This window comes from Myripristis murdjan, chromosome 1 (genome assembly GCF_902150065.1).
Source record: "Myripristis murdjan chromosome 1, fMyrMur1.1, whole genome shotgun sequence".
Lineage (NCBI taxonomy): Eukaryota > Metazoa > Chordata > Actinopteri > Holocentriformes > Holocentridae > Myripristis > Myripristis murdjan.
Window position 1 is genome coordinate 18161993 of NC_043980.1, and position 24091 is coordinate 18186083.

Consider the following 24091-nt stretch of genomic DNA (forward strand, 5'->3'; position numbering starts at 1 on the left):
ATTTTTATAAATTCTGATTCTTTGTACCGCCAAAAGCAGAACTCTCTACTGAAGTCTCTGTTTTAGGCCTAAATAGAGCCTAATATTTCTGCTTCCTTGGACAACTTGCAGTCAATTAGTTTTCACTTTATTTAACTCTTTTGTCATGATTTTGCACTCGTCCTTTTTTATTAGACTATTACCAAAGCTTTGATAACGTATATTAATTTGAATCTCTCAATAAAACTTGATTTGATTGAAATCCAACTGATGAACTATTTAAAAAAAAATGTTATAAAAAAAATTCAATGATAGCGAGGTAATGCTTTACAATTTCAGAGGTCATTTTGTCATATTGGTTAAGGTTAGGGCTAGGTTTTGAGGCTTTTATTTTGGAAAAAAGACTGTACGGAAGTCTCGCTTTCGTCGCCGCCAGCTTGCGGGTCGCCTCGCCAGGTGCAGAAGCAGCGAGGCAGCTGACGGGAAGCAGGAACTGCCCGAAGAGAAGTGGTCATGATGAGACCGCTTCTGCGCTCTTCGCTCGGATACGCGCTGACATTTCTCGGTCCACAGCCTGCCGTTCAAAGCAAGCTCGTCACACAAGCAGCAGGTCCATCTCTGTATCTGAGAAAAACCATGCATTATCAAACGGAAGAGAGAGGACACCCGAATTCTCCCAACTACCGGATTTATTTTAGTAAGTTATCACCACCGTTTGTGCAAGAAAATCAGCATGTGGGATGGTTTTCCTCGTAGCCATATGGTTCAGGTTCTGCTGCCTCTCCTAAGTGTGTGTCAGTCGGGTAATCACGGCTCGACCTCTGGGTCAAGGTAAACGGTTGACCTTTGAATGGCAGACACGGCTTTAGTGTCTGGTTACAGTCTCGCAGTTACATTTTGTAGCAAAAGTTTGCCACAGAGTCCAGTCGCCGGTGGATGTTACAGTTGAGAGTCAGAGCGAAGGGAAGACCGTGCACAATGTAGCCTTTCACGCGCCTGTGTCTGCGATGTCATTTCCTGCTTAGCAGTCACGTGGACAGTGGCTTCCAATAGCCCAAAATGATCCTAACACGTACTGCTATGGTGAGTTTAAAGATGAATGAAAGTAGAATTTTGCCACCTGAAATACCTAATATACAATTGTTTCATGAACTTGAAATCACTATTATGTGTAAATGATTATATCTTAACAGTAATTATAGTGAATAACTTCAGCCCCAGTAAACATCCTAATGGATAATCATTCAGCCCTAATCATTATAAGACTATAGCAATTAAAGATAAATAAGCCATGTCCTATAAGCTTACTATTGTGCTTCTACCCATGATTTCAGTATATTTGTGAATGACAGTGCAGTAAACACAAGAGTAGTGTGAGCACACGTGAGTGTTTTGAGTGTGCAGATAGTGTACACACAATACAGTGTGTTGTATAAAGGGAAAAATAAAATGAAAAATAACTGATCAACTTTTATCAACAGGATCGTCTCTGCTGCCTCAAGAGGCACCAGTAAAAGTTGGATTTTTTTGTTTGTTTGGTTTTGTTGTCTCTGTTTTTGTTTGCTTGTCTGTTTGACGCTGCCATCAGTGGATGTATTTAATCATTACCAATTAATAAGAACACTAGGCCATACAAGAATGCCTTGAAGCTTCAACCATTGCCAGGGCAATAGATGGCAAAATGCGTGTTCAAATCCTTTTTGTTTTTGTTCTAAACAGCAGATAAAAATGGCGTGGCCTGGCCTTTGACTGTGCCGGTGAGCCACTTATTTTGTAGGAGCAAAGGTAAATAAAACCTTTTAAATAGAAAGCAAACTTTGGGCCAGCGGAAACCAACACATTATTGTCAGCACAGCGGACACTTGAGCAAACAAGGCCTTTCCTGCATGCCCTCATTGTTCTTGCTGAGCCTTCACTTAAACAGCCTGTCCTCTGAGACGCAGCTTTTAAATGTAGTTGAAACCACAGGTCAAAATGGGTGCACCATTGTTGACCCATTATTTCAAATGCCTGCTTCTTGCTTGTTTGTTTTTGCTATCAGTAAAACCCATGAGGAATGGTTTACATGCACATGTGCATGATGTACTCTAATGTCATATGGCCAAATAAAGATTCAGGGTAAAGTGCAGGTGCATGCCATCCCCAGCCGCAGGTGCAGCCAGCTATCGTGCAGTTTGGGGCGGAGTTTCGCATCTGGGAGGAGTAAAGTAGCCCTGCCCCACTGGCATTTCCATTGGCAGACTACTTGTTACCCTTCCACTTGTGGGTGGAGTAACACCTAGGTAGAGTTACACGTGTGACCCTAACCCTAATCTGGGTCTTGGGTCATCCTTAGGATTTGCAGGATAAACGATTAATACAACTGTCTGGAGTTACACAAAACAATGCTTGAGCAGCATCATAATCCTTCCTTATTTCTGTATGTGTCAATGTCAAGCAAGTTCCTTTCTCTAGCAAGGCCCTTTTCGGATTTTATTGTATGCACACTTAAACGTGTATGGATTTAAACAGTTTTAGATTTTTTTTATCTTTCATTGTTTCTTTATTTTTTTTTTCTAGAAACCTCTGAAGGGAAATACATTTCACCCTTTCATGACATTCCACTTTATACGGAAAAAGAACAGGTAACTTTTTTGATAGTGATGTGTTAATAGTGATGTATTTAATATCTTTAGTCAAAAAACGAACCTTATTTAAGCCTACACACTGTTTTTTCAGTTTAATAATTGGTTTTTGTCTTGCCCTAGGACAATGATGTGCCACCTAAAAAACAAAAGAAGACTGAAAATGAGGTATTGTTAGATTCCAACTTTTTTTTATCACTATTGAAATGTGTTCATTTATTCATTCCTTCATTTTTGCAATGGATATGTTTCACTGCATAGAAACATTTACCCTTTCCTCTGTAATTTCAGGTGCTGTTTAACATGGTGGTGGAGGTGCCTCGATGGTCAAACGCTAAAATGGAGGCAAGTGTAGAATATTCAAGACGGTCTGACTATTTGCAATAATGTATTCCTAATTTGATTATTTAGTACAGCGGCGCTGCTACAGGACCTCTCTTCATTTAGTGTACATTTATTGTTCTGCAGCCCAGTTCATGAAATAATTTGACGGAAAAGGTTCATTGAGGCACGTCAGGATCAGCACAGATGGGCAGGCAAGATCAATTTGTGGCCTTTTGTAAAATTTGCCTTTTATTAATGGCATTCCCAAACACACTTCTGCTCTTGTTTAGAGTCTAGGTCTGATAATTTTATCACGTGATTCCTGCTACCGCTACAACGAGTCCCTTTCCAAATAATTCTGCTTCTCTTACTGGTCCTGCTCCTTTAACATCTCCTGTCAGGATGAGGTACCGCAATGTAACCACCTAACAACGTCTTAGTGGCCAGATTTAGTCCATTTAAACAGTTGGTTCAGACACAGCTTTGTAGTGGAGTAATTAAAGTTGTCTTTTGCACGGGACAAAATGGGTTTGATTCCTGCTTCTGATCAAAGCCACACATTCACTTACTTTTCGCCTCCACTACTTTTAAAGATGCATGCAACTGAAAAACAGTCATAATCTGTGCATGCTCTTAAAGGTATAGTTTTGTTCCATTGACAAAATCCTACTGTTTGTGCTCCAATTAAATGTTTTTATGCATTCAGGGTATTTTAATAATCAAGTGGATAATTAATCCAGGAAAATGTACAGTCTCCAGTTTACTTCTGATCAATCCACAGATTGCAACCAAAGAACCACTGAACCCAATCAAACAAGATGTAAAGAAAGGAAAGCTCAGATATGTGGCCAATATATTTCCCCACAAGGGTTATATTTGGAATTATGGGGCACTTCCACAGGTAAGAAAAAAGTATAATTGCAAAAATGTAGTTACATAAATATTATTAAGCACCTGTAATGCTTTATGCTTTTTTTTTGTAAGAAACCTCTGAAGCTGTTATGACTTCATTAGGTTGATGTACATGTCTTCATCATCATGCTATATTGATTTTGACTAATATTGTGGTGTTTTTGAACCGTTTGTGGGAAAAGACATGGGAAGACCCAAACCATACAGACAAAGAAACCAAGTGCTGCGGAGACAATGACCCTGTTGACGTGTGTGACATCGGCTCCCTGGTAAGACTGCTAGACCAGGACATTTTTCACATTTTTTTAAGAAAGCTTTCTATGCTTGGTACATAATCTTTGTAAAAATTAGTTTGCATGATTTTTTTTTCATTCCCCTGTTCTGCAGGTGTGCTTGCCAGGTCAAGTGATCCAGGTGAAAGTGCTTGGTATCTTGGCGATGATAGATGAAGGAGAAACAGACTGGAAGGTCATAGCCATCAATGCTGAGGACCCAGACGCCCCTAACCTAAATAGTGAGTCTGTTTCACCAGAGTATTTCTGGGGCAAGACATTACAGCTTCTGTAGGTAACTTGCCAGAATTTTGTAAAAAATTTGAACTCAAACAGCACCCTCCTCCTGAGATTTAATACCTTGTCCAAGTCGTTCCTATGTGCACGCATACTCGTGCTTGTGGTGCTGATGCTGATGCATTGAGGAAGTAGGAACTAATGGGCCGTAGGTGACTGGTTGTTGTCACTCATCCTGATCATATTTTAAAAAGCGAAATTTCACCACCAGGAGCAGCCCGGAAGGCCAATTTTTTTTTCTCAGTGCATTTAGTTTGGATCGGATCGTCAGTGTATAATTGGTCGCTTGTCAGCATCATGAAACAAAAAAAGTGACCTATGGAAGCTTTAACAGTGACTGTGTTTACATATGTGCAAGAAACCAGATTATTGCGGTCAGGGCAGGAGATCTGATTACTCAGAAACCCCAGTTTATATGCACTAGGAATAATCAGGTTTCCCCTCAACCTCGACATTCCATGGATTTTTACTGCTGTCAGCAGCGGTGCTGCAGCCGCGGAGCCACTGGAGTACACTGACAGCGAGCCTCTTGTTGTGGGGACTCCCCAAGCCTTACCACTCCACAAGTTTTTTTTTTTTCTCTTTCCCACTAGAAGCTGCACACTGCTCTCAGTATCCTATAATACAGTTTAATACTGATCTAATTCTGTTGTTGTTACAGTATTGTTCTCCAGTATGTCCACCTATTATTCATTGGTTAGTTTGTTTCTGTGTGTGTGTGCTGCCACCGCAAGTGATTTCAGATGGTCACAAAAGTCCCTGCAAACAGCTGTTTTACTGGCGGGCCTACATATTTGTTATACAGGGCCTAATGTTTTTGCTGGTTTAAAGGCTATTCATTTCCCAGTAGTGTGTGTGTGTGTGTGTGTGTGTGTGGTTGTCACAGCTGCAGTAAGTGTAAGTAAGTCCCCAAGTATTTGCGGACAACTGAAATTGTACTGCCAGACCTACATATTTGTTATCTGGTTTCAAAGCTATTTCCACCACAAACGTGTTTGGAAGGTTTGGTGCATTTTAAAGCATGTTTCCATTATCCAAAATTTCAGCGACCCAAACACCTTAATTCCAGATAATCAAGGCTCTACGGTATTTTCATTAGTGATAATGTTGGCATAAAATTAATGAGCATTTTTCAACGACTACATCGAACAGACGGTGAGCTCATTATTCTCCTGAGCACTTTAAGTGTGTGTTTATTATGTAATTTTTCTTATCCGCTGTCTTTTCCTATGCACGCGCACACGCAAAAAGCTGTTCAGAAATCCAAGTAATCCGAGGGTTTACATGACCCAGTAATCTGGTTTCTCCAGCGGAAATCTACCTGTGATAACTGAGTTTCTTTTAATCCCTTAACCCGATTACTGAAACGTGATTTCTCATTTACCTGCCAGTTCAGAAATCGGATAACTGCCCTACGCCGGGAATAACCCGATTACTGAAGTGCATGTAAACACACTGGCTGTTTAAGAACAGGGACTGGCCGTTCACACTGCATTCCCGGTGCCAGTTTCAATTTAATTCCACAGAATAAACTTAAAAGTTCTGTGGTAATTTCATTGGTTTAAATCAATATTCTACAAACATTCTGCAAGCCATCAATCTAGTTAAAAAGCATGTATAACCAAACAGGAACTGGTCAAAAATACATTCTTCAGATAACTTCTTTGGAAATGCCCTTTATTGTAAATGCCTGTCTATGTGCTCATGCTCAACTAATACATTTAGAATTAAATCTGATCAAACTGTTCACTCTTCATCACAGTCTCTGTAAATGGATGCCTTTTTAGAGATTAGAAATTTTTAGAAAATTTTATTTCCTAAATTTTTTCTACATTTTTACATTAGGGATGTAATTAATGAACCATAATGCACAGTATTTGTGAGACCAGTCCGTGGGATCTGCTACATCAATACCCTAGTAACATTTAATTGTAAGTTTGAGAAGTTCACCTTTTTAACAGTGAAGTCTGCACTTTCTGCTCATGAACCATGTTCCAGGTTGATCTTATTTCTGCATTACATTCCACAGAATTGTGAAATCCCTGGCGGTCTGATTTTGTTTCTTGATGTTGAATTTTTGTCATATCACGGCTAACTGGTGAAAATTTAAATCCACTAACATCACTGAGAGATATTGTGTGCATTTTATTACATTTAACCAATGGGAAAATGCAATTAAACATCCCAAAACAACAAAAGGCACTAGAGAAGTAATGTCTGCTAATGGGTTGAATTTTCCTCTGAAGTTTCTCAAACAATTTCCTGAGGTCAGAGATTAATTTGGCTACTTTGAAATATTAATCTAACAAAATAAATAGTCAGAGTACTCACAGATGTGGAAAAAGTGAGATTGAGTGTCTGCTGTTAGTTTGATGTAATTTTTAATCATTTTTTGTAACAGCTGTTTAAAGCAAAATTCCCAAATCCCTATGACTTTGACTGTCAGTTAGGCCTACTCATAATAATAATAATAATAATAATAATAATAATAATAATATTGTGTCTTGTGTCTTCCAGTCAAAACCATCCAGAGGCCTGTTGCCTCATTTAGTGTAGGAAAGGTAGTTAGACAGGTAAGCCTTTCCTAAACTGGTATAGGACGTGGTTGACTTACTTTTGTGCCAGTGTTAGCTCCAGTGTATCCTCTGGGGACTGGAATAGCATCTTCACGGCCACCACAGATAACAATAATTCAGCTCTGTAGGCATGGTTGGGAGCTTTTGACATAATTTTAATGTCTGATGTCTGGGGAAAACAGTGGCTAAATTACAGCAGCGAATTCTCGTTCCTCTGTGTGTTGCCCGATTTCTTCCTCTGTATATTTAGGTTCCCTCCAAAACATCAGATTGGTTAGCCTGGTTCGTTGTAATTCCACTAAAAAGGAAAAGGGGGTGATGTTGTGCATTTTGTGCAGTGCATTTTGAGTCAGCCAAAATGAGCAACTAACAACACAAAAATAATGCTCTTGATATGCAGCTACATTCAAAACAATCACCATTACCTACAATGTCTGTTGGGTCAAATATTGTTCTAGGATGAACTTACACTTAAAATCTCAGCTATTACCCGTTATACACATATTTGTCTCAGGACTTGGGCCTGTTTTTTGAAAAGTAAGAAATGCACATAGCATCACAGTTTTTTGAGCACTTGCTATCTTTGTTAGGGATATAAATAATAACAATGGGAGGGGACATAGGTGGGGCTTTTATTTTTAAAACATTTTTAAAGGACCATACCAGTGATTTTGCATGTTTGGCATGACATCTACACAATTTATATACACTTAACATTTTTGCTAAGCTTTTCCTAAAGCAAGCAGTCATATTTTATGTCTCCAGTATCATATTTCCTGCCTTTAATCCAGCCAGTGGATTCCATTCATTCCACTACGAAATGAAAATCAACTTTCAGAGGCTTCAGACTTTACTCGCACCAGTATTTCATCACCAAAATAAACTCATCCACATTATTTTTCCTGAAAGCAGCAGCACTGTTCACTTTACACAGGGAATTATCAGTTCTGTGGCTGATGAAACGTGATGGATTTGTTAGCTGCTGAAGCAGAACATTATTAGGTGGGTTTTTCAACCAGAAATTCAAATTTGAAAATCGAGGGGCTCTGATTAAATGTTGTGAGAACTTAAGTAGCCCAGCATTATTTGAAAAACAGTTTGTTGCGATATAAAATGTGGCCAAATTGTAGTAAATGGGCCAAACATTCAAAATCACCAGTATAGCCTTTTGATGACAAGTATAAATGAATTGCAGATTTCACATACAGTTAAGATCTGATACCAGTCCTGTAGAAAGTATAAAGTGGTCCTTTCATATTTTTGAACTCTCTAATTGTATTGTTGTTGTTGTTGTTGTTGTTGTTGTTGTTGTTTTTTCCAGGCATAGAAGATGTCCGTAAGAGCCGTCCCGGTCATTTGGAAGCCACTGTAGACTGGTTTAAGAAATACAAGGTGCCAGATGGGAAGCCTGAGAACAAGTTTGCATTCAGTGGGCAATTCAAAGACAAGGTACAGAGCCATTTTTAACACTACATGGATGAGACATGTAATGTTAATGTAATATCCTATTTACTTAGTTGGGCTGCCGGCCAGTGTAGTTTTATTGACAAACTGGATGACCTTAAATGGTCTGTTTTTTAAAGAAATTTTGAGTTCTTGGCTTGTTGACATGAATTTGTTCTCCCTGTAGGACTTTGCAGTAGAGGTCATTAAGTCCACCCATGAGCACTGGAGGGCACTAATGCAAAGGCACACTAATAGTGGAGAGATTGACTGGTAAACTGGTGGAGATTTTTTTTAATTTATTTTATTTGTTTTTGAAACTCAATGGGTGAATTAATAAGCCATTTTACAGCACAATATATGAAATATAATGCTTTCAGGGATTTTTGTGAATCAAAACTTATCGTATTGATAACGCTTCTCTCTTTTTATAACAGCAAAAACAGCTCTGTGTGTGAGAGTCCTTTCAAATGCAGCGCAGAGGAGGCCAGAGGCGTGGTGCAGTCGGTGAGGACCGTTCAGTACTTCTTATACTGTAGCCATTGTTTCGACCAACACTTTACCTCCAGGCTTTCGCCATTGTCCTGTACATTTTTCCTTTTGTCTCCTCAGGCGCCTGCACTTGGTAAAGCACTTCCTGTATCTCCAGAGGGTAAGTTCATAATAACCCATTCACTCTACAGTTGCATTAATTTAGGGTTATGTGCTTCTACATTTGTATTTTACCTGATTCAAAATATTTTTCCTCTCCTCTATACAGTGAACAAGTGGCATTTTCTCTGAACGTGATTCTGGAGTCCCCGAGGCAGTGTTCACAGCAACAGAACCGATGATTAAGAAGAAACACAAATTGTTTTTGCAGTTAAATTTATTTTTGGTAAGGATTTATTCTAAGATAAAGGTGAAGCCATCTGTATTTTCATGTTCTTGAGAAACGATCCACAAAAAAGTAGTTTAGTCTTCCTCCTCAAAACTTGTTGGATACTATAATAGTTAATTTGTTGGTATCAAAAATTATATTCAGAACTTATTCACACATTGAGTATAATTGGCATCCTTTCCCTTGTGAATTAGATTGTTTAAGTGCCCCTGTTATTTTGTTGGTTTCCAAAACTGCGGGTTGAAACTTCCTTAAGGATGCAGGTTATTCAAACATGCCCTGATGCCTTTAACACTATTCAGTTTGTGTTTGCTACTGTAAAGAAGACAAATCTTTTTTTATGTAATCACCCAGACAATTCTTTTGTCATTTGGTTAAATAAAAAAAAATTGAACTTGTAAATATGGCTTATTTCCTTAATCAATAATCACACATTTAAAACCTTCAACATGTAGACAATATTTAATACATGAGATTTAGATATTAACTTGGAGTAACAAATCAAAGTGCTTTAAATAAATATAAATTTTATTAAAAACACCCACATCTCAGCAATATCAGGAATGATATAATAAACAGCTTTCAAATAAACTGCATTCAGTACATTACAATACTTACAGTATTTATATCCATCCTTAATTCTGTTTTTTTTTCTTTCTTTTTTTTCTTCCTATCTTTTTTTTTTTTTTTTTTTTTGTAGCATACCAAACTTCAGGAGGGCTAGGGAAGCCTTAAAAATAAAATGACAGGCAAAAAGATGCAATTTTTTTTCTTTTATACCTTTAGTGTCTAACTGCAAAAAGACCAAGTTTGTATCAACTGCTAGCTTAACATTTGAGCTGAGCACCTTTTGTGCATTAGTTAAGCTCAGAAAGTCATTCAAGTAATGTTGACTCACTCAGAAACACTCTGAAGCATTTTCAAGTATGGCTATGCTTTTAACCCGCTATATCTCAGACGGCTTTCTCAACCACAACCTGCTACTGTAGCTGGGTCCTGTACAATGAAATTCAACAAGTTCTTGTTATATTTTCTTTACAAAACTGGAATAGTTTACAAAAACTATAACTTCTAATGTTTGAACTAACAGGATCCGAGAACTGTAAACATTGCTGTGTTTGACAGTGAGTGTAGTATTTACAGAGACTTCCTGGATTATCTAACCATGAGCGTTCTGTTAACCTGAAGAAGCCAAGGCGGATTTTAAGATATGACGAGGATTGCTGACAGAAGGGCTGTGGGTATATTTGACAGAACTAGAAGAACCTACATCAACATCAAAGAATGAACTGTATTCCTGCAATACAAATGCTTGGTATGTACAATGTGACATAATTTATTATTTTTTTTTAACACATTTACAATCTATTTTAAATAAAATGTTTTGTAATTCTTTATTACATTTTTTTTCCTGAAAAAGAAATGAAGTGCTTTCAGAAAATGAATATATGTTAAAGAGTGGGGTGAGTTGTCACTCAGACGTAACCATCATTCCATTATATATCACATTAATTAAATCAAATAGACAGGGGAGAAAATCATTATACAATTGCTTAGTGGTTATAAATAAATTTAACTATACACAGGCACAAAGATGTGCAACTACGTTAATAACTGCCCTGGTCTTGCCTCATAGCAAAAGCAAATACATTGCTCCTTACCTAATCAATGTCATACTTTCCCTTTAGTCAACTCAGTGCATATTATATGTTCAAATTATTATTTAAAAGATTACCACCATAGTACTAGCTAAAACATAAAAACAAGAATTGCAGGAAATTACCTTTTTCCTCACAAAGTTAGTTTATCTTGTGAAGTATAGTAGACAAGAGTTATATTGGGATTCAGGACAGAAAGCTCCTGATGTGAGAAAAAGACTTGATGAGTACAGGTGATGAAGTACACAAAATTAGTTGAAAATGTCCCTGATTTTACAGTAACATCAAAGCTTCAAGTTCAAGTAATACTTTCTAGCAGATTGATAATGAAAGTAAGCAATGAACTTTTCTGCCTTTTGGTGGCCTGCAGATTTGTTAACATATTGAAAGTAAGCTAGAAAACAAAGGAAGAAAGAAAAGTGTGTTATAATCCTATTGCCAAAATAGTTTTGAGGTATATGACAGGTAGGTACTGTACATCATTCAATAGCCTTCTCGCTGCCCAAAGAGTCTCACATTATATGTTTCTAGCAGGTCGAATAGCACCTTATGAAATAAAATCAGTTGAAACCCAAAGAAATAAAATGAAGTAGGCTGTTACTAATATTTTTTTTTTGAACGACACAAAAATCTAAAGCATTAATTCCAAGAAGTAAAATTAATTTACTGTACAAATCTCAACTTTTTATCTTACAATTAGATTACAGTTATTAAAGACCCCACAGCAAGCCAGCTGCCCTCTGAAACCATGATAGTGACACTGAGCTTACCCTGTTTCATGTTCCTCAGTGTATGAAAAGCACACGTTTACTAAACACCACAAACACACAACTACATGTAATATTCACAATCCAGGTTTGTTCAATGAACCTGGGGTCAGGATCTTTGAAACAGTCGCTGACAGCAAAGTAAACCTAGAAACTAAAAAAAAAAAAAAAAAAAAAAAAAAAAGAGAAACGTGCTGCACCATATTTTTTTTCCTCAAAATATTAAGAAATGCACCATCAGAATGGCTCAATTTTACAGTATAAAGGACATAGGAAAGTGAAAGAAGCACCAATATAATGATAGTGTAAAAAAAAAAAAAAAATCAATTTGCATGAACTTGTAACAGTTGCACGGATTGCTCATATAACCCTTTGTTATCAATTTAATATCAATTTCATATTAGGGATATTTTAAAAAATTAATTACTCTCTCATTTAAGCAATACATTTAAAACAAATTTTATGATTTCACGCTATTACCAAAACATTTAACGCTCATTATCAAAAGTGCTCCAAGAAACACTGATTTGCTAAAGACCATTATGCTGCTGATGATGTGAAAATGAGACAATAATTTCAGTGTCATTCTGTTGACATAATTCATCAAGAGTTTTTCACTCATGGAGAGCAATGTGGTTATAGTGTGAAGGCATTTGAATAAAAATGAATGGTATTAAGCACACACTTTAGCACCGTGAATGTTGTCATCCACAAAGTCAGTGTTTTATGCCAAGATTATATCTCCAAATTTTCATAAGAAAAATAAAGCCACCATAAATGAAATTTTGTTTCCAGTAAAAACAAGTCCTGATGTATCAGACAGAAAGCACCAGAGATTTTGACAGTGTGTATCTTGCAAAAGTAACCAAACAAAAATAAATACATCCTTAGTAGGGTCACCTAGTAAAGCTTGATTGTTAAAGAGGTGAAAGACCTGATGTGGAAGGTGTTTTTTATCCCATCTGATCCCAAGTTCCTTTTCCTACTGACTCAGTTGCAAACCTTTCAGACAGGAAGGAGTGTTCCATATGAGGCCATTGGTGCTTGAGGTCTTAGTTTGTCATAAATATAGCACCTACAGTTTTCTCTGTCTTCTTCCTCGTGAGTGTTTTCTACACAAAACGACTGTAAGGTCCTGTGACCTTTGTGAAGGCGTAGGGAGATGTACTGACGTAGGTGTTGGTTGTGCTGGACAAGGATCCCTCAATGAGTGTCTGAATGAAACGCTTATAAGGAGGCTCTACAGTTGGGTCTGAATCAGGATGCTCACGCTTCACTGCCTTCTTGCCGCTGCTCTTACTGGGCGTCCCCTCACCACCATTCCTCTCTGCATCTTCCTCCTTCTCTCGAGCCTTCTCTGCCATCTTGGCTTCCCACAGTGCCAGACCATGTTTGGCTTCATTCATATTCTTGTGCTGGTAGAAGACCAAGGAGATGCGTGTTGGGTGGTTGCGGTCTGGATTCTTTAGGGGTGTTGTTGCATGGAGTTCCCGTTTTGCGCACTCAATAAGGATGGAGCCGTGGCTTGGAGCCACGGCCACACCACCAATCTCGGGGTCCAAAAAGTTGTGCTCATTGTCTGACCACATCTCAGGCTTCTGGGGCGTTGTGGGTGTCTGAGGTGTTCCAGGCTCCTGCTTAATATTGGGCCCCATGAGAGTCCCATTGGGCAGGTCATACCCTGGCTGTGTTCCAGGGGTCAGACAGTCACCACTTAGTGGAGCAGGAAGCACCCGTGGGCCAGGTATTCCCATCTCTGTTTTGATTTGCATATGGAAAGGGTCTTGGCCTGGGGGAAACATTTGAGAGCTTTGAGAGAGGTATGGATTTGGGTATCCTCCAAACTGATTGCCTTTGCTTACAGCAGCTGTGAAGTCCAGACTTGGATGGGCTGAGTGTGGCCTGGAGAGGGCTTCCATAAACTGGGGGTCGGACGCTCCGTTAGGGCCATAAGGGGTATAAGGGCTCATGGGGTGAACAGGCCTCATGCTGCAGGTGTTGTATCCATTGACCTGCAAACCTGCCTCACCATACCTTGGTGGATAGTTGACGTCATAGCGTTGATGTACACTGTACTGCTGCTCTGGGTAAAGCGCTGGCCGCTGTTGACGATACATGTTGAGGTGCTTTGGGTTAGAAGCATAGTATTGGTGATAATTATCAAGGGGCATCCCACCATTGCACTGATAACCTGGATACGGACGATTTGACCCATTAATGTAAGAGTTTGGTACATGGAGCGAAGGGGGGTAAGGGGTGGCTGGTGTTGGTGGCTGAGGGGGATACATGCTACCTGGCTTGGAAGTGCTTGGAAAAGGCCCAGGGTGGTTGTGAAACCTGGGATGGCTGGCTGGGTGTGGAGAGCCAGGATACTGGGGAAGGATGTTGTGGTGCTGCTGTTGCTGTAGCTGCTGAGGATGAGGCCCGAGGGGGTGTATTGGCTGACCTGACTGTAGGGTCGCTCCCATGGCACCTGGGATAGGTCCTTGAAGACAAAATGCCAAGAGAGAGATACCTCAATATTGATAAGAGAAAACAATCCATAATCATAACAGAAAAAAATCACACATCATATAAGTGTGAACAGCTTAATTTTGTGCTTATTGCTGTTGTTTTTCAGTGTTTATACAGTGTATTAAGACCTACTCCCTGCGGTAATCACAGCCTGACACAATATAACAGTTTCAAGGCACCATTTACATACCAGGTCAATGTAAACTTCAACGTACCTGTCCCAGGAGTGCTCTGAGCATTACTCTCATAAGTGCCAGTTTTTGACTTGGCCTGAAGAGCCTTCTCTGCTTTAGCATTATTGGTATCCATAATGCTGTTTTTGCTGGCAGCTGCCTTCTTAGCATCCAGCTTCTTCTGCCGGCAAGATTTGGCAGGCTCTGCAAGCATGCGCACCTGGCGGCGGAAGGCACTGAGGACTTGGATGGCGCCTGACTTGATTTTCTCCTGCTGACCCTCCTCACTGCCAAATTCATCAGTGTTGGAAGCCTTATAAAGGGGCAACACATGGAGTTGCTCATCCTCTGGGATCTTGCCAATCTCACGGTTATCCTCCCTGGTTAATGTGCACACCTGGGAAAGAGGGCTGATTTGAGTATTGTTTCTTAGCCATCTCACTTGCATACATCGCATAACAAAGTCTACTTTTTTTGCATTCATCAACACATCTGCGTTTTAAGCTATGTTGGATGCATGCATCTCCATATGCAACTGTATGCTATCCATCCTAACACAAAAGTAAAGATGTTTGTCAGGTGCCTGCTTACCACAGTGCTGCCCCCCTGCATGTTGTGGAGGTCTCTGTGAGCGTGGGCACAGAAGTCCAGACAGGCAGTGACCCCAGAGAAGGGACGGCCCTCTTTTAGCCCTAGACGACAATCTGGTGCCCTGTGTTCATGTTCCACCTGTGTGAAAGAACATCAAGGGGAGACATTGTGGATCTCTGAGGGGCACTAGACAGAGAGGATGAAAAACCTTCACACAGTCAGTAGTAGTTAGTTAGCAATAAATGTTTTTTTTTTTTTAAATATATATAATAAACAAATTATTTTTTAAAAACGCAAATAAATAAAAACTTTGTTGTCCACAATGTAAGGAGCTTTTCTTTAGCAGATTTTCAAAAATATGCCCATGCAGGACCTAAGGTCACCCTTATTGTTTAATATTACATACATATTACATGATAGGAGTGATTTGAATGAGAATGATTGATTGTTTTAAACGTTATCTGAAAAATATACGACTGTGCAAAACAAGAAATAATATATGCATAATGGATGTAGGACTCCAATCTATCAGCAGGTAATAAATGACTATATGCGGTGTATATACACAAACATATTTAAGGGAGATATTTTAAGTCCCATTCTACTTATATAACGTTTACTGTTTTGTAATGATTGCTGTATTTTTTGTGCATAATTATAAATATTGTTAGTGGTATTAACTCAATGGACTAAAACTATCCCATATTTAAATGCCTGGATATCCTCACCTGGTTTCCATAAGCTTCAGGTGCCAGCGTTTTATACAGTGGAGCCATTAATGTTGCCAGATTTTGAAGGTTGTGCTCCAGTTTCTCCTCCTGGAAGAGAATATTTGGCAGTATGTAAGACTTACTTTCACTCAGAATTTTATTTAGGACACCATGCTCTACATTGTGTAATATGTGATTAATTGGGATTTGCATATATGAATATTTTTAGATCTATGTGGTATACCTCTTTAGCATCATCCCCAAGTAGCTTGAATTTTCTTGGGACTTTGCTCCTTGCAAATTTGCAACCATTATAGTACATACTCCAGGAGCAGCCAAAGGAGAAAGAAGCTCCACAAGCATCAGGGTCCAACCCCTGGCATGCACAGGTCCTCCTGAATGATGAGGAGAAAAAGTTAAATACATCACTATTGCCCATTTTCTTCCAGCGTTGTTCTTTATTCATGATTAAGCCTCAGTTCGCCATTAGTGAGATCCACTGCCTTTTGATTTGACATGAAGGCACAGATAACCCCTGATAAGGAGAGTGAATTAATGCTGGCACATGCACGTGTTTGCAAAATAAGAATATATTGTGTTTACATGATGTATGTAAAGTTGCTTTTCTTCTGTAACTTGCTCTGGAAAGGCTTTCTGTGATTAATAGGTCACTATTTACCAGTCATCCCTGCTGATCAATTAATGCATGGATTTTTTTGTTCTATTGTCCCATCTTTAGACTGTGGAGAAATAACAGTATCAAATGTTGAAAACAATCAAGCAGTGACCTATTTTTTATGTTAGACCTTGAGTCAAAGTTACTTCAAAAACAATTTAAACCACTGCTTAATTGTTTTTAGATGAGACTACAGTGTGGCGCAGTATGTCAATGTGTGGGTAGGCCACATTCATAATATCCTGTTTTTGATGGAAAAATATGTCCACGTAGGACTTTGGTGCTATGGAACTTACTCCTCATTGAGAGCACAGCGTCTCTGGGTGAGGGCTCCATGCTTTGTTAGAGTGTCACTTAGTTCGAGGTAGAGACGGTCAGCCAGGCTACGTGAGATGCCCTCCCACACCAAGATCACTACAATGATGCAGGCTGTGTCACATGAATGACCAGCACGCTCCCGCACAAGCACCAGTATCTTTTCCTCCACGCTGGCACGGCGAATCACCTGCAAGATACAGGTTCAGCTGTTGATACAAATACCAAGAGCCAAGAGAAATACGGTAGAAGGTGATTTTGATGTCTTACCCATTTGGCTATAGGGCAGCCCTGTGTACTTTTTCCCTCCTTGCCTGTATATATTACTTTTTCAATCCTGATGGCATGGCCAGTTAGCCCAGATCTTCAAAGACAGAATGAAAGAGAACTGAGTCAATGAAATAAATGCAAGTAAAATAATACATAGTGGTTATGAAGCAAAGTTCTTGTGTAATGCAAAGTGGGCTTTTGAGAGGGGTCAAATTTGTGGTTTACCTTTTCTCCATCATTTCACGTATGCTCGCAACACTAGGCGCAGCTCCCAGGTGGGTGTAGTATGGACCCTCATCCTTCTCACTGATTTGTTCAACACAGTGGCAGGATGCGATGTCATACTGTGTTTTAATGGGGGTATCCAGTAGGTTTTTTATGGGAGTATCCAATAGCTTCATAGGAGACTCCATGAAGCTCTGGAGCAGGGGTTCCTTTTTTGGCGTGAAGTCAGGGGGTCTTTTTAGCGCTACAGCAGCAGCGGAAGCTCCCAGTGATTCCCCTGCACCCAGATCAGTGTTGGTTGAAAGTATCGTGACAGGCCCTGACGACTCCACCTTGACTTTATTAGAGGAATTGATGACAAGCGACTTCTTCTCAAACACAGGTGAAAGCTCATACTGCTTCAGGCTTTGTTCCATAGAGGCCAGGATGCTTCCCTGCTTCTTGCTTTGCTCACACACAGATTGTAGATGCTCCTGCTTGACCTGCATTACACCCATACCTATCTCTCGCCCCTGTAACTGCTGCTCCTGCCGCTGTAATCCAGGCAGGTCAAATTGGCCTCCGTTTTCCATTTTCATGGCTTGTAAACCCTGTTTGGCATCACTAGGGCTCTGAGGTGGATGAGGGGTGCCTTGACGCTCCTGCCTTTGTAACAGGTGCATCCTCAGAGCTGCATGCCTCTGAAAGTCTCCATGGGGTCCTCCAGGTCCCAGAGGAAGTCGGAGACCCCTCTGGAACTGGGCACATGATGTATGCTGCTGTTGTTCACCTTTTGGATACATCTGTGCTGATACCTGTTGGTTTAACGCACCTTGTGGTAACTGAGGTTGTGATTGTGTGGGGGTCTTGGGGAAGTCTATGTGGGTGGGCTGGTGGCAGTGGTTGGTAGGCTGCTGTGGTGGAAATTGCTTGAGGTTATTGCTGCCTGAGTTTGGAGCAAACTGATTCTGTTGTTGCTGTTGTTGCATCTCTGTTGGGTTACCATAAGTGAATGTTGCATGGTCACTGCGCTGTATGTGTTGGTTGTTTCGCATTGGCTGGTTGGGTTGGAGCTGCTGCTGACCTGGCTGAGGCTGGCTGTTGGGTCTGTAGTTGGGAGACTTCAGCTGCTGCACTTCAAACTGTGGTGGGTGAGACAGTGGACGTTGTTGTTGATGCTGCTGCTGCTGCTGTTGATGATTTTGTTGACAGTGCTGTTGTTGCTGTGGTGGTAAAAATCCAGGTGACAGTATTTCCTGCAAGTCGGGGTCACCTTCACATAAGTGCTCTGACTGCATGTGGGGGTGATAGCGGCTATCTACCTGCTGCTTTTGGGGGAGGTTGCATTGCTCAGACATTTTCTGGGGTAGAGGCTGCTGCATTGGAGGTGCTTTAGAATTTGTTTGCTGCCACTCAGGGGCAGTGTTGTGCTGGGCTGAAGCACAATGTGATTGGGCTGGCAGACAGTCCTGTGGCTGCTGGAAGCCATTAGACCCTGGGCTGCTATCTGTGAAACCTCCCTGGGTCTGGAATCTTTGAACTGGGTTTGGCTCCAACATCTGGCCAGGGGCCTGGGAGTTAGCTGTCTGCTGATCTGACTGAGACCTAGGAGGGAAGCCCCTCCACATCTCCTGCTCTTGTGCCCTGGTCGATAGGCCATTGGTAGGCCGCTGCTGAGAATGGGAAGAATTCAGGTCTATCCAGCTCCTCTGGCGAGGAGTAGAGCATGATAAGTTAACTTTCTGCTGAGACATACTATCCATCCCATTCTCTAACCCAGCATGATGTGGCTGTTGGAGACCAGTTCCACCATGCTGGGTGAGAGAGGTAGGCCCCATAGAGCCCACACTGTCAGCCCCATGTGTATTCCCAACATGTTGTTGGAATGGCTGGGGCTGAATCCCATACTGGAGGCCCCTATCAGTGCCGTGGTGCTGATGTTGACCAGACCCAGGTTCTTCACTTTGCCTCATGCTCTGTAGCCCAGGGTTGGGAAAGGGTCCAAACCCACTTTCCTCTGCTGCCTGGAGAGGAGCATTGTGCTCCAGGAAGGAGCTCGGGTTAAACTCCTGGTTGGCTTTCCCAAACATGCCTTGGGAGTCTTCTGGATAACACTCTTGACCATTTTGATGCTGTTGTGGGGTGTTGGCAGTACTTTCAGGTGGAGCCATGCCAGGCAGCTGACTAAGGGAGAGCTCACGCTCCTGACCAGAATAAGATGGCGGCTGCTGCTGTTGCTCTTGCTGCTGGTGGTCTGCTCCATAATTGTTAGAGTATCCATTCACTACATAGGAGGCAGAGTTGTAACTATTGCTGCCTTTGCCTTCAGTACTGTGGGATGCCCCTGGCTGCTGTTGCTCTGAGGCAGGCATTTGAGCTGAGGTGGGCAAACCTGAGGTTAAAGGGTGGGCTTGAGCACCTTGACTAGGCAGCTTATTTGCCAGTGAACCATTGACAGCATCTGGCTGTGACCCAGATGTTTGTGGAGCGATGGACACTTGCTCAGGGTAATACTGAGACAACGTTTTCTGTAAAAGATCACCTGGAGTGCCTTCCATGGATGTGGGGGATGCTATAGCACCATTTGGAACTTGTTTGTTCCTTGAAAGACAGAAGATATCCCCATTTGGGAAATTACAGTTCCTCTTGTCTAGTTTAATCTCATTCTGTGGGGCATTACAGTCAAAATCTGTTGCCTTTGTCAGCTCAGGAAAGTTGTCCACCAAACTGGAGCTCATGTCATCATTTCCTTTAATCTCCGAATCCACTCTGAGTTTCTTCGGCTGATGGACCAGTATGGACTGGTCAGTGAGTGCATGCTTCAACTCCCCGTTCATCATATAGGATTCTTGATCAAACAGCCCTTGTGCTGTAGCAGGGCTGTTGCAGTTCTCCCTGTGCCTCTTCATGGAGTTGACCCCTGTGCCAGGCTTGTAATGGTTCCAGTTCTCATCCCCAATGATCTGCAGAGCAACTTCCTCTGAAGATTGGCTTCCATTCTGGAGTTTGGTGGCAGCAATCCTGTTGTTTGGGTTGTGAGCTGTGCCAAATTGTGCTAGTATCAGACTTTCTTCCGTCTCATGTCTGGCCTTTTCTGTTTCCATCTGGCCTGCTCTGAGTCCATCCACAGGGCTGCCCTTTGTCCGTCCTGAAGAGCAGAAAGAGAGCAAAATATTTCATTACATTACATTACATTTTTACTAAATATATCACTTTTGGGTCTCTAGTACAATTCATCATCATGATAATGTCAAGGTATGGTATGGTAGGTATGACAAGAACCATTTGATGGATGCACAAAAACAAGCTGTGGAACATCAATCATCAATCATCAAAGTCAATCGAGAAATATCAAGACTAAGGACAAACAGCTACAGCACTCTCCAAACAGAATCATATTTCCAAATACAATACTAAACACACACAAACTGCCACACTGATGGGAAATTTTAACTTGAGGCATAGAAGTGAGTGAGGGAAGGGTCAGTAGAGTAATGTGTTTACACTTGGCCCTGAATGTGTATATGCTGGCAACATGATCCTGTCACAAAATTAGATTCACCCTAACCTCATGTCCTACACATTCACAGAGCAAGTACCCAGTAGCAAATAGGAAGAGAGAGAGAGGAGATAAGAATACAGTCAAGAGGTTATCCCAGGACAGCATGGGCTGACAGTGGGGTGTGAGGCATTGCATGTGAGCCAATGCCCTCTACCATATGTGCACTGGGCAAAGAGGTCAAAGCAAATGTAGATCAGTGCTATTATTTAGAGTAGGCTAGTGAGCTGGCAGCAATGTTAAAATGACATACAGTATGTCATTTTGTGGTCAATTTTTTTTGGTACCATCTTACAATATTGTCAGAGCATACCATTTTGCTAATGGATTACCCTGATCTTACAGGGCAATCCATCATTTACTCTACTCAGCAAGTATATAGTAAATCTACAGAAGGTAATAAGAGGCCAAAAGCTTACTATTCTAAAACTGTAATTTTGCAAATGAATAACCCTTGGGAAAAATTTGGAAAGTGCTATTTTGCACCCCTTTTGACACATCCTATGGCTTACAAACTCAAAATTCAATTGGTGCTAAATGTAGTACTACAGTATACTATTTCTCAGACAAAAGTTGAGCAGAACCTGGCTAAATGATGTACATTCCTTTTTTCCCTCAGAAGCCGTATAACATTAGCAACGGTTTCAAATACTGAGACTGGAACCATGTTGTAATTGAAAAAAAAAAAAAAAAAAAAAAAACATAAATAAGAAGAGGAGGCAGAGACAGCATTCTTTGCATGCTCAGCATACTCAAAATGCACAGAAGCCATCCACGGCAGCTGTGTTTGGCACTGATCTTAGCTTGCTTTGCAGAGGGTTTATGTGTATAATGCTGTACTTCATGGAGAGAGGGGACACATAGCTTTTGTCAACACATACCAAAATCTCCTTGCATCTTTTTAGGCATATGCATCAAATAATGGCATGTGTCTGGATCCATTGGCTAGAGACGCCGACCCCAATCCATTTCACTGGCATAAACTGAATACAGGGTTGTAATCAAGACAACTACAATTGAGTTCAAGGCAAGTCCAACACCAAGTCCAGTTAAAATTTTAGTCAAGACCAAGTCTAAAAGGGGTCCAGGACAAATGAAATCCCATTCAAAGCACAAATGAAAATAAACAATAAACAGGGTATATGCTTGTCTAAATGCAAAACAGGATATTTAAGGAGTTTCCTCATTTTCTGTGGATGCACATATCAGTTTCCCTGCAAAGGGAAAAAGGGCCCTGGTTTTTTAAGTTTTTTTAGTACCATTGCACAGGCAAGTTTCTGAAGTATCTTAAATATTTTGTTGCGCTTGAGAGAGAAGAAATCATCAACAAAACAAACATCAACAAAATCGCCAGGTTCAAATTGAAATGTACTTGTGGCGCTGTGCATCTTTTCAATGTACTGCATACAAATTCTGTATGTGTTTTGTAACCAGATTGAATTATGGTGGAATTTTTAAAATTTTGCATAATTTGAGCTAGATGATAAGCCACGACTTGTGTAGCTGGGCTGCTGTGATTGACTGAGAAAGGGATAAAACTTGGTCCTGCATATCAAAACATGTGCAAAAGATGCTCAGCATACAAGGGGAAAGATAAAAAATGCACTGATTTGAATGCAGGTAACAAATTATTTTACTGAAGATCAGGTGAAAAAAGCATGCCATGCAGACAGGGTAGGAATTTTGTTTAAATGGTTTGGTATTCCTTTTATGAGCTAGATTTGAATCAAAACAGCGTTTTTGTTATGGCATAGCTAATTTTCTGAATTTGGTTGTTCATTAGCTGTCGTATCAAAAAATCAATTGAACATCAACAACACATTTGTCTGGCTGACAGGAGGAGGTGGCGTGCGGGGTTAATGTCCCAGATGGTAGATGGGAGGGAGAGCTGGCTGCTTGTCAGCTGCTCAAAAGTGGTGTTCCTCACGTTATACACCATTGTAGTGTCAAATATGCAAATACAATTCAGCTCTTAAGTGTGAAGCTGTTGTTCTCAAGGGCATATTTTAGCATTATGAGGTTTATATCATTTACTTATAACAAGTACTTAGAACTAACCTTAACCCTCATCCACCACTGGGTTAAGTAATCATCACAACAACAGTAGGACTTTGCTCGATCTCTGCTTTACTCCTCTTGACTCTTCCTTAGTCAAAAGTTAGAGTTTGCTAATAAAATGTGGTTGAATATTTTGTGTTGTTAGCTCAGTGAGTTCCTCTTCTTGCAATACAGCAATAAATCTAGGGTTTTATTGTACTACATATTAACAGTTTTTAAACCATCAACACTATTTTTGTCCTAAATGAAGTATAAAGTAGGCATATATAACTGAAAGGACATATGCATTCCAGTTTTTACAGATTACTGCAAAATTTGGAGGAAAAAAAGACAAATAGCTTTCAATTTCTAACCTCAGGGGGCATCGTAGGTAGACTAGCAGTAAAAGTATACTGATGCATACAAGAAGAGAGAGAGTAAAGGAACATACAGCAAGCTTTCCATTTTTTCCTTCCCTGCCCCCTCCTGCCTGAAGCAAATAGATTCCAGTGATTCCAGTAGTCCATTGATTTCTGTCTGCCACCCTTAATTATTAATGCATGTCACATCCGCAGCATCTGCAAAACAATTGCAGTGCACAGGCACAAAGCCGCAGTCTAATCCATCATAATTATGACCAACACTTCTGCAGATACTAAAGGAATGGGCAGCTGAGGAGCGCTAAGAAAAGCCCAGATTCTTGGTAAACTACTGGTAAAAGAGTCAGTGTTGGACCATTAACTAACATAACTGGTTGACAGCAGAGGGAAACCAGAATGTTAACATCCCATACATATATTCATGGTTGCTAGGAGATGAGTGGCATTCAGGTGTCCCTGTATATGTCACAAAGTCTGTGGCTTGAATTCATTTAGCTTCAATTTTTAAATCTGGTCTTGGGCTAATCGTGTGTTTTTCATGTCATATGTCATGTATGTCAGTATATGTTCTACCGCTAACTCTTGATTCACCAGATGTTCACTGTCCTCTCCTGTTTAACAAGACAAAAACAGGGAAAACACACTGATGCAGATTTTCCATTACCCTTTAACAGTGGCAGTCAACATCATAGACAAAATAGGCAGCTATCTTTTCAAACAAGCTGTTCTTGGCTCTGAATATCTCGTGGGAAGGCAAGCAAAGATGCATGTGTTTGTCCATATACATTTAAAAAAAAATCATCCTGCAGCAGCGCCACTACTACTATTCTGCATATTCACAATGATTTTAGTGGTTCTTGTGGGTTTTGGATCCACACAGACCTTTTTGAATGCAGCCTAAAACTATAACAGCTGGGTAAGATTTGATTT

General features: G+C 40.5%; 2 protein-coding genes across 3 annotated transcripts in view; one reads left to right on the forward strand and one right to left on the reverse strand.

The window, feature by feature from the left end:
* The first annotated feature begins 457 nt into the window (after positions 1 to 457).
* Positions 458 to 10063, forward strand: ppa2 (inorganic pyrophosphatase 2). The gene is made up of 12 exons (XM_030060227.1): positions 458 to 676; positions 2539 to 2603; positions 2727 to 2771; positions 2895 to 2948; positions 3709 to 3828; positions 4022 to 4108; positions 4227 to 4353; positions 8306 to 8433; positions 8615 to 8700; positions 8865 to 8934; positions 9040 to 9079; positions 9188 to 10063. Exons 1-12 carry the CDS (start codon positions 493 to 495, stop codon positions 9208 to 9210), a joined length of 1029 nt encoding a protein of 342 aa, XP_029916087.1. The 5' UTR covers positions 458 to 492; the 3' UTR covers positions 9211 to 10063.
* Positions 10064 to 11583: 1520 nt separating this feature from the next.
* Positions 11584 to 24091, reverse strand: part of tet2 (tet methylcytosine dioxygenase 2) — a 34058-nt gene continuing 21550 nt past the window's right edge. For both annotated transcript variants that reach the window (XM_030060204.1, XM_030060214.1), the window contains exons 2-9: positions 17207 to 20333; positions 16982 to 17075; positions 16693 to 16901; positions 15965 to 16115; positions 15739 to 15828; positions 15011 to 15148; positions 14462 to 14816; positions 11584 to 14217 (exon numbers count right to left, since the gene is read on the reverse strand). In XM_030060204.1, the coding sequence (XP_029916064.1) occupies positions 12845 to 14217; positions 14462 to 14816; positions 15011 to 15148; positions 15739 to 15828; positions 15965 to 16115; positions 16693 to 16901; positions 16982 to 17075; positions 17207 to 20289 (5493 nt within the window). In that variant the 5' untranslated portion in view covers positions 20290 to 20333 and the 3' untranslated portion in view covers positions 11584 to 12844. The remainder of the gene's footprint in view (positions 14218 to 14461; positions 14817 to 15010; positions 15149 to 15738; positions 15829 to 15964; positions 16116 to 16692; positions 16902 to 16981; positions 17076 to 17206; positions 20334 to 24091) is intronic.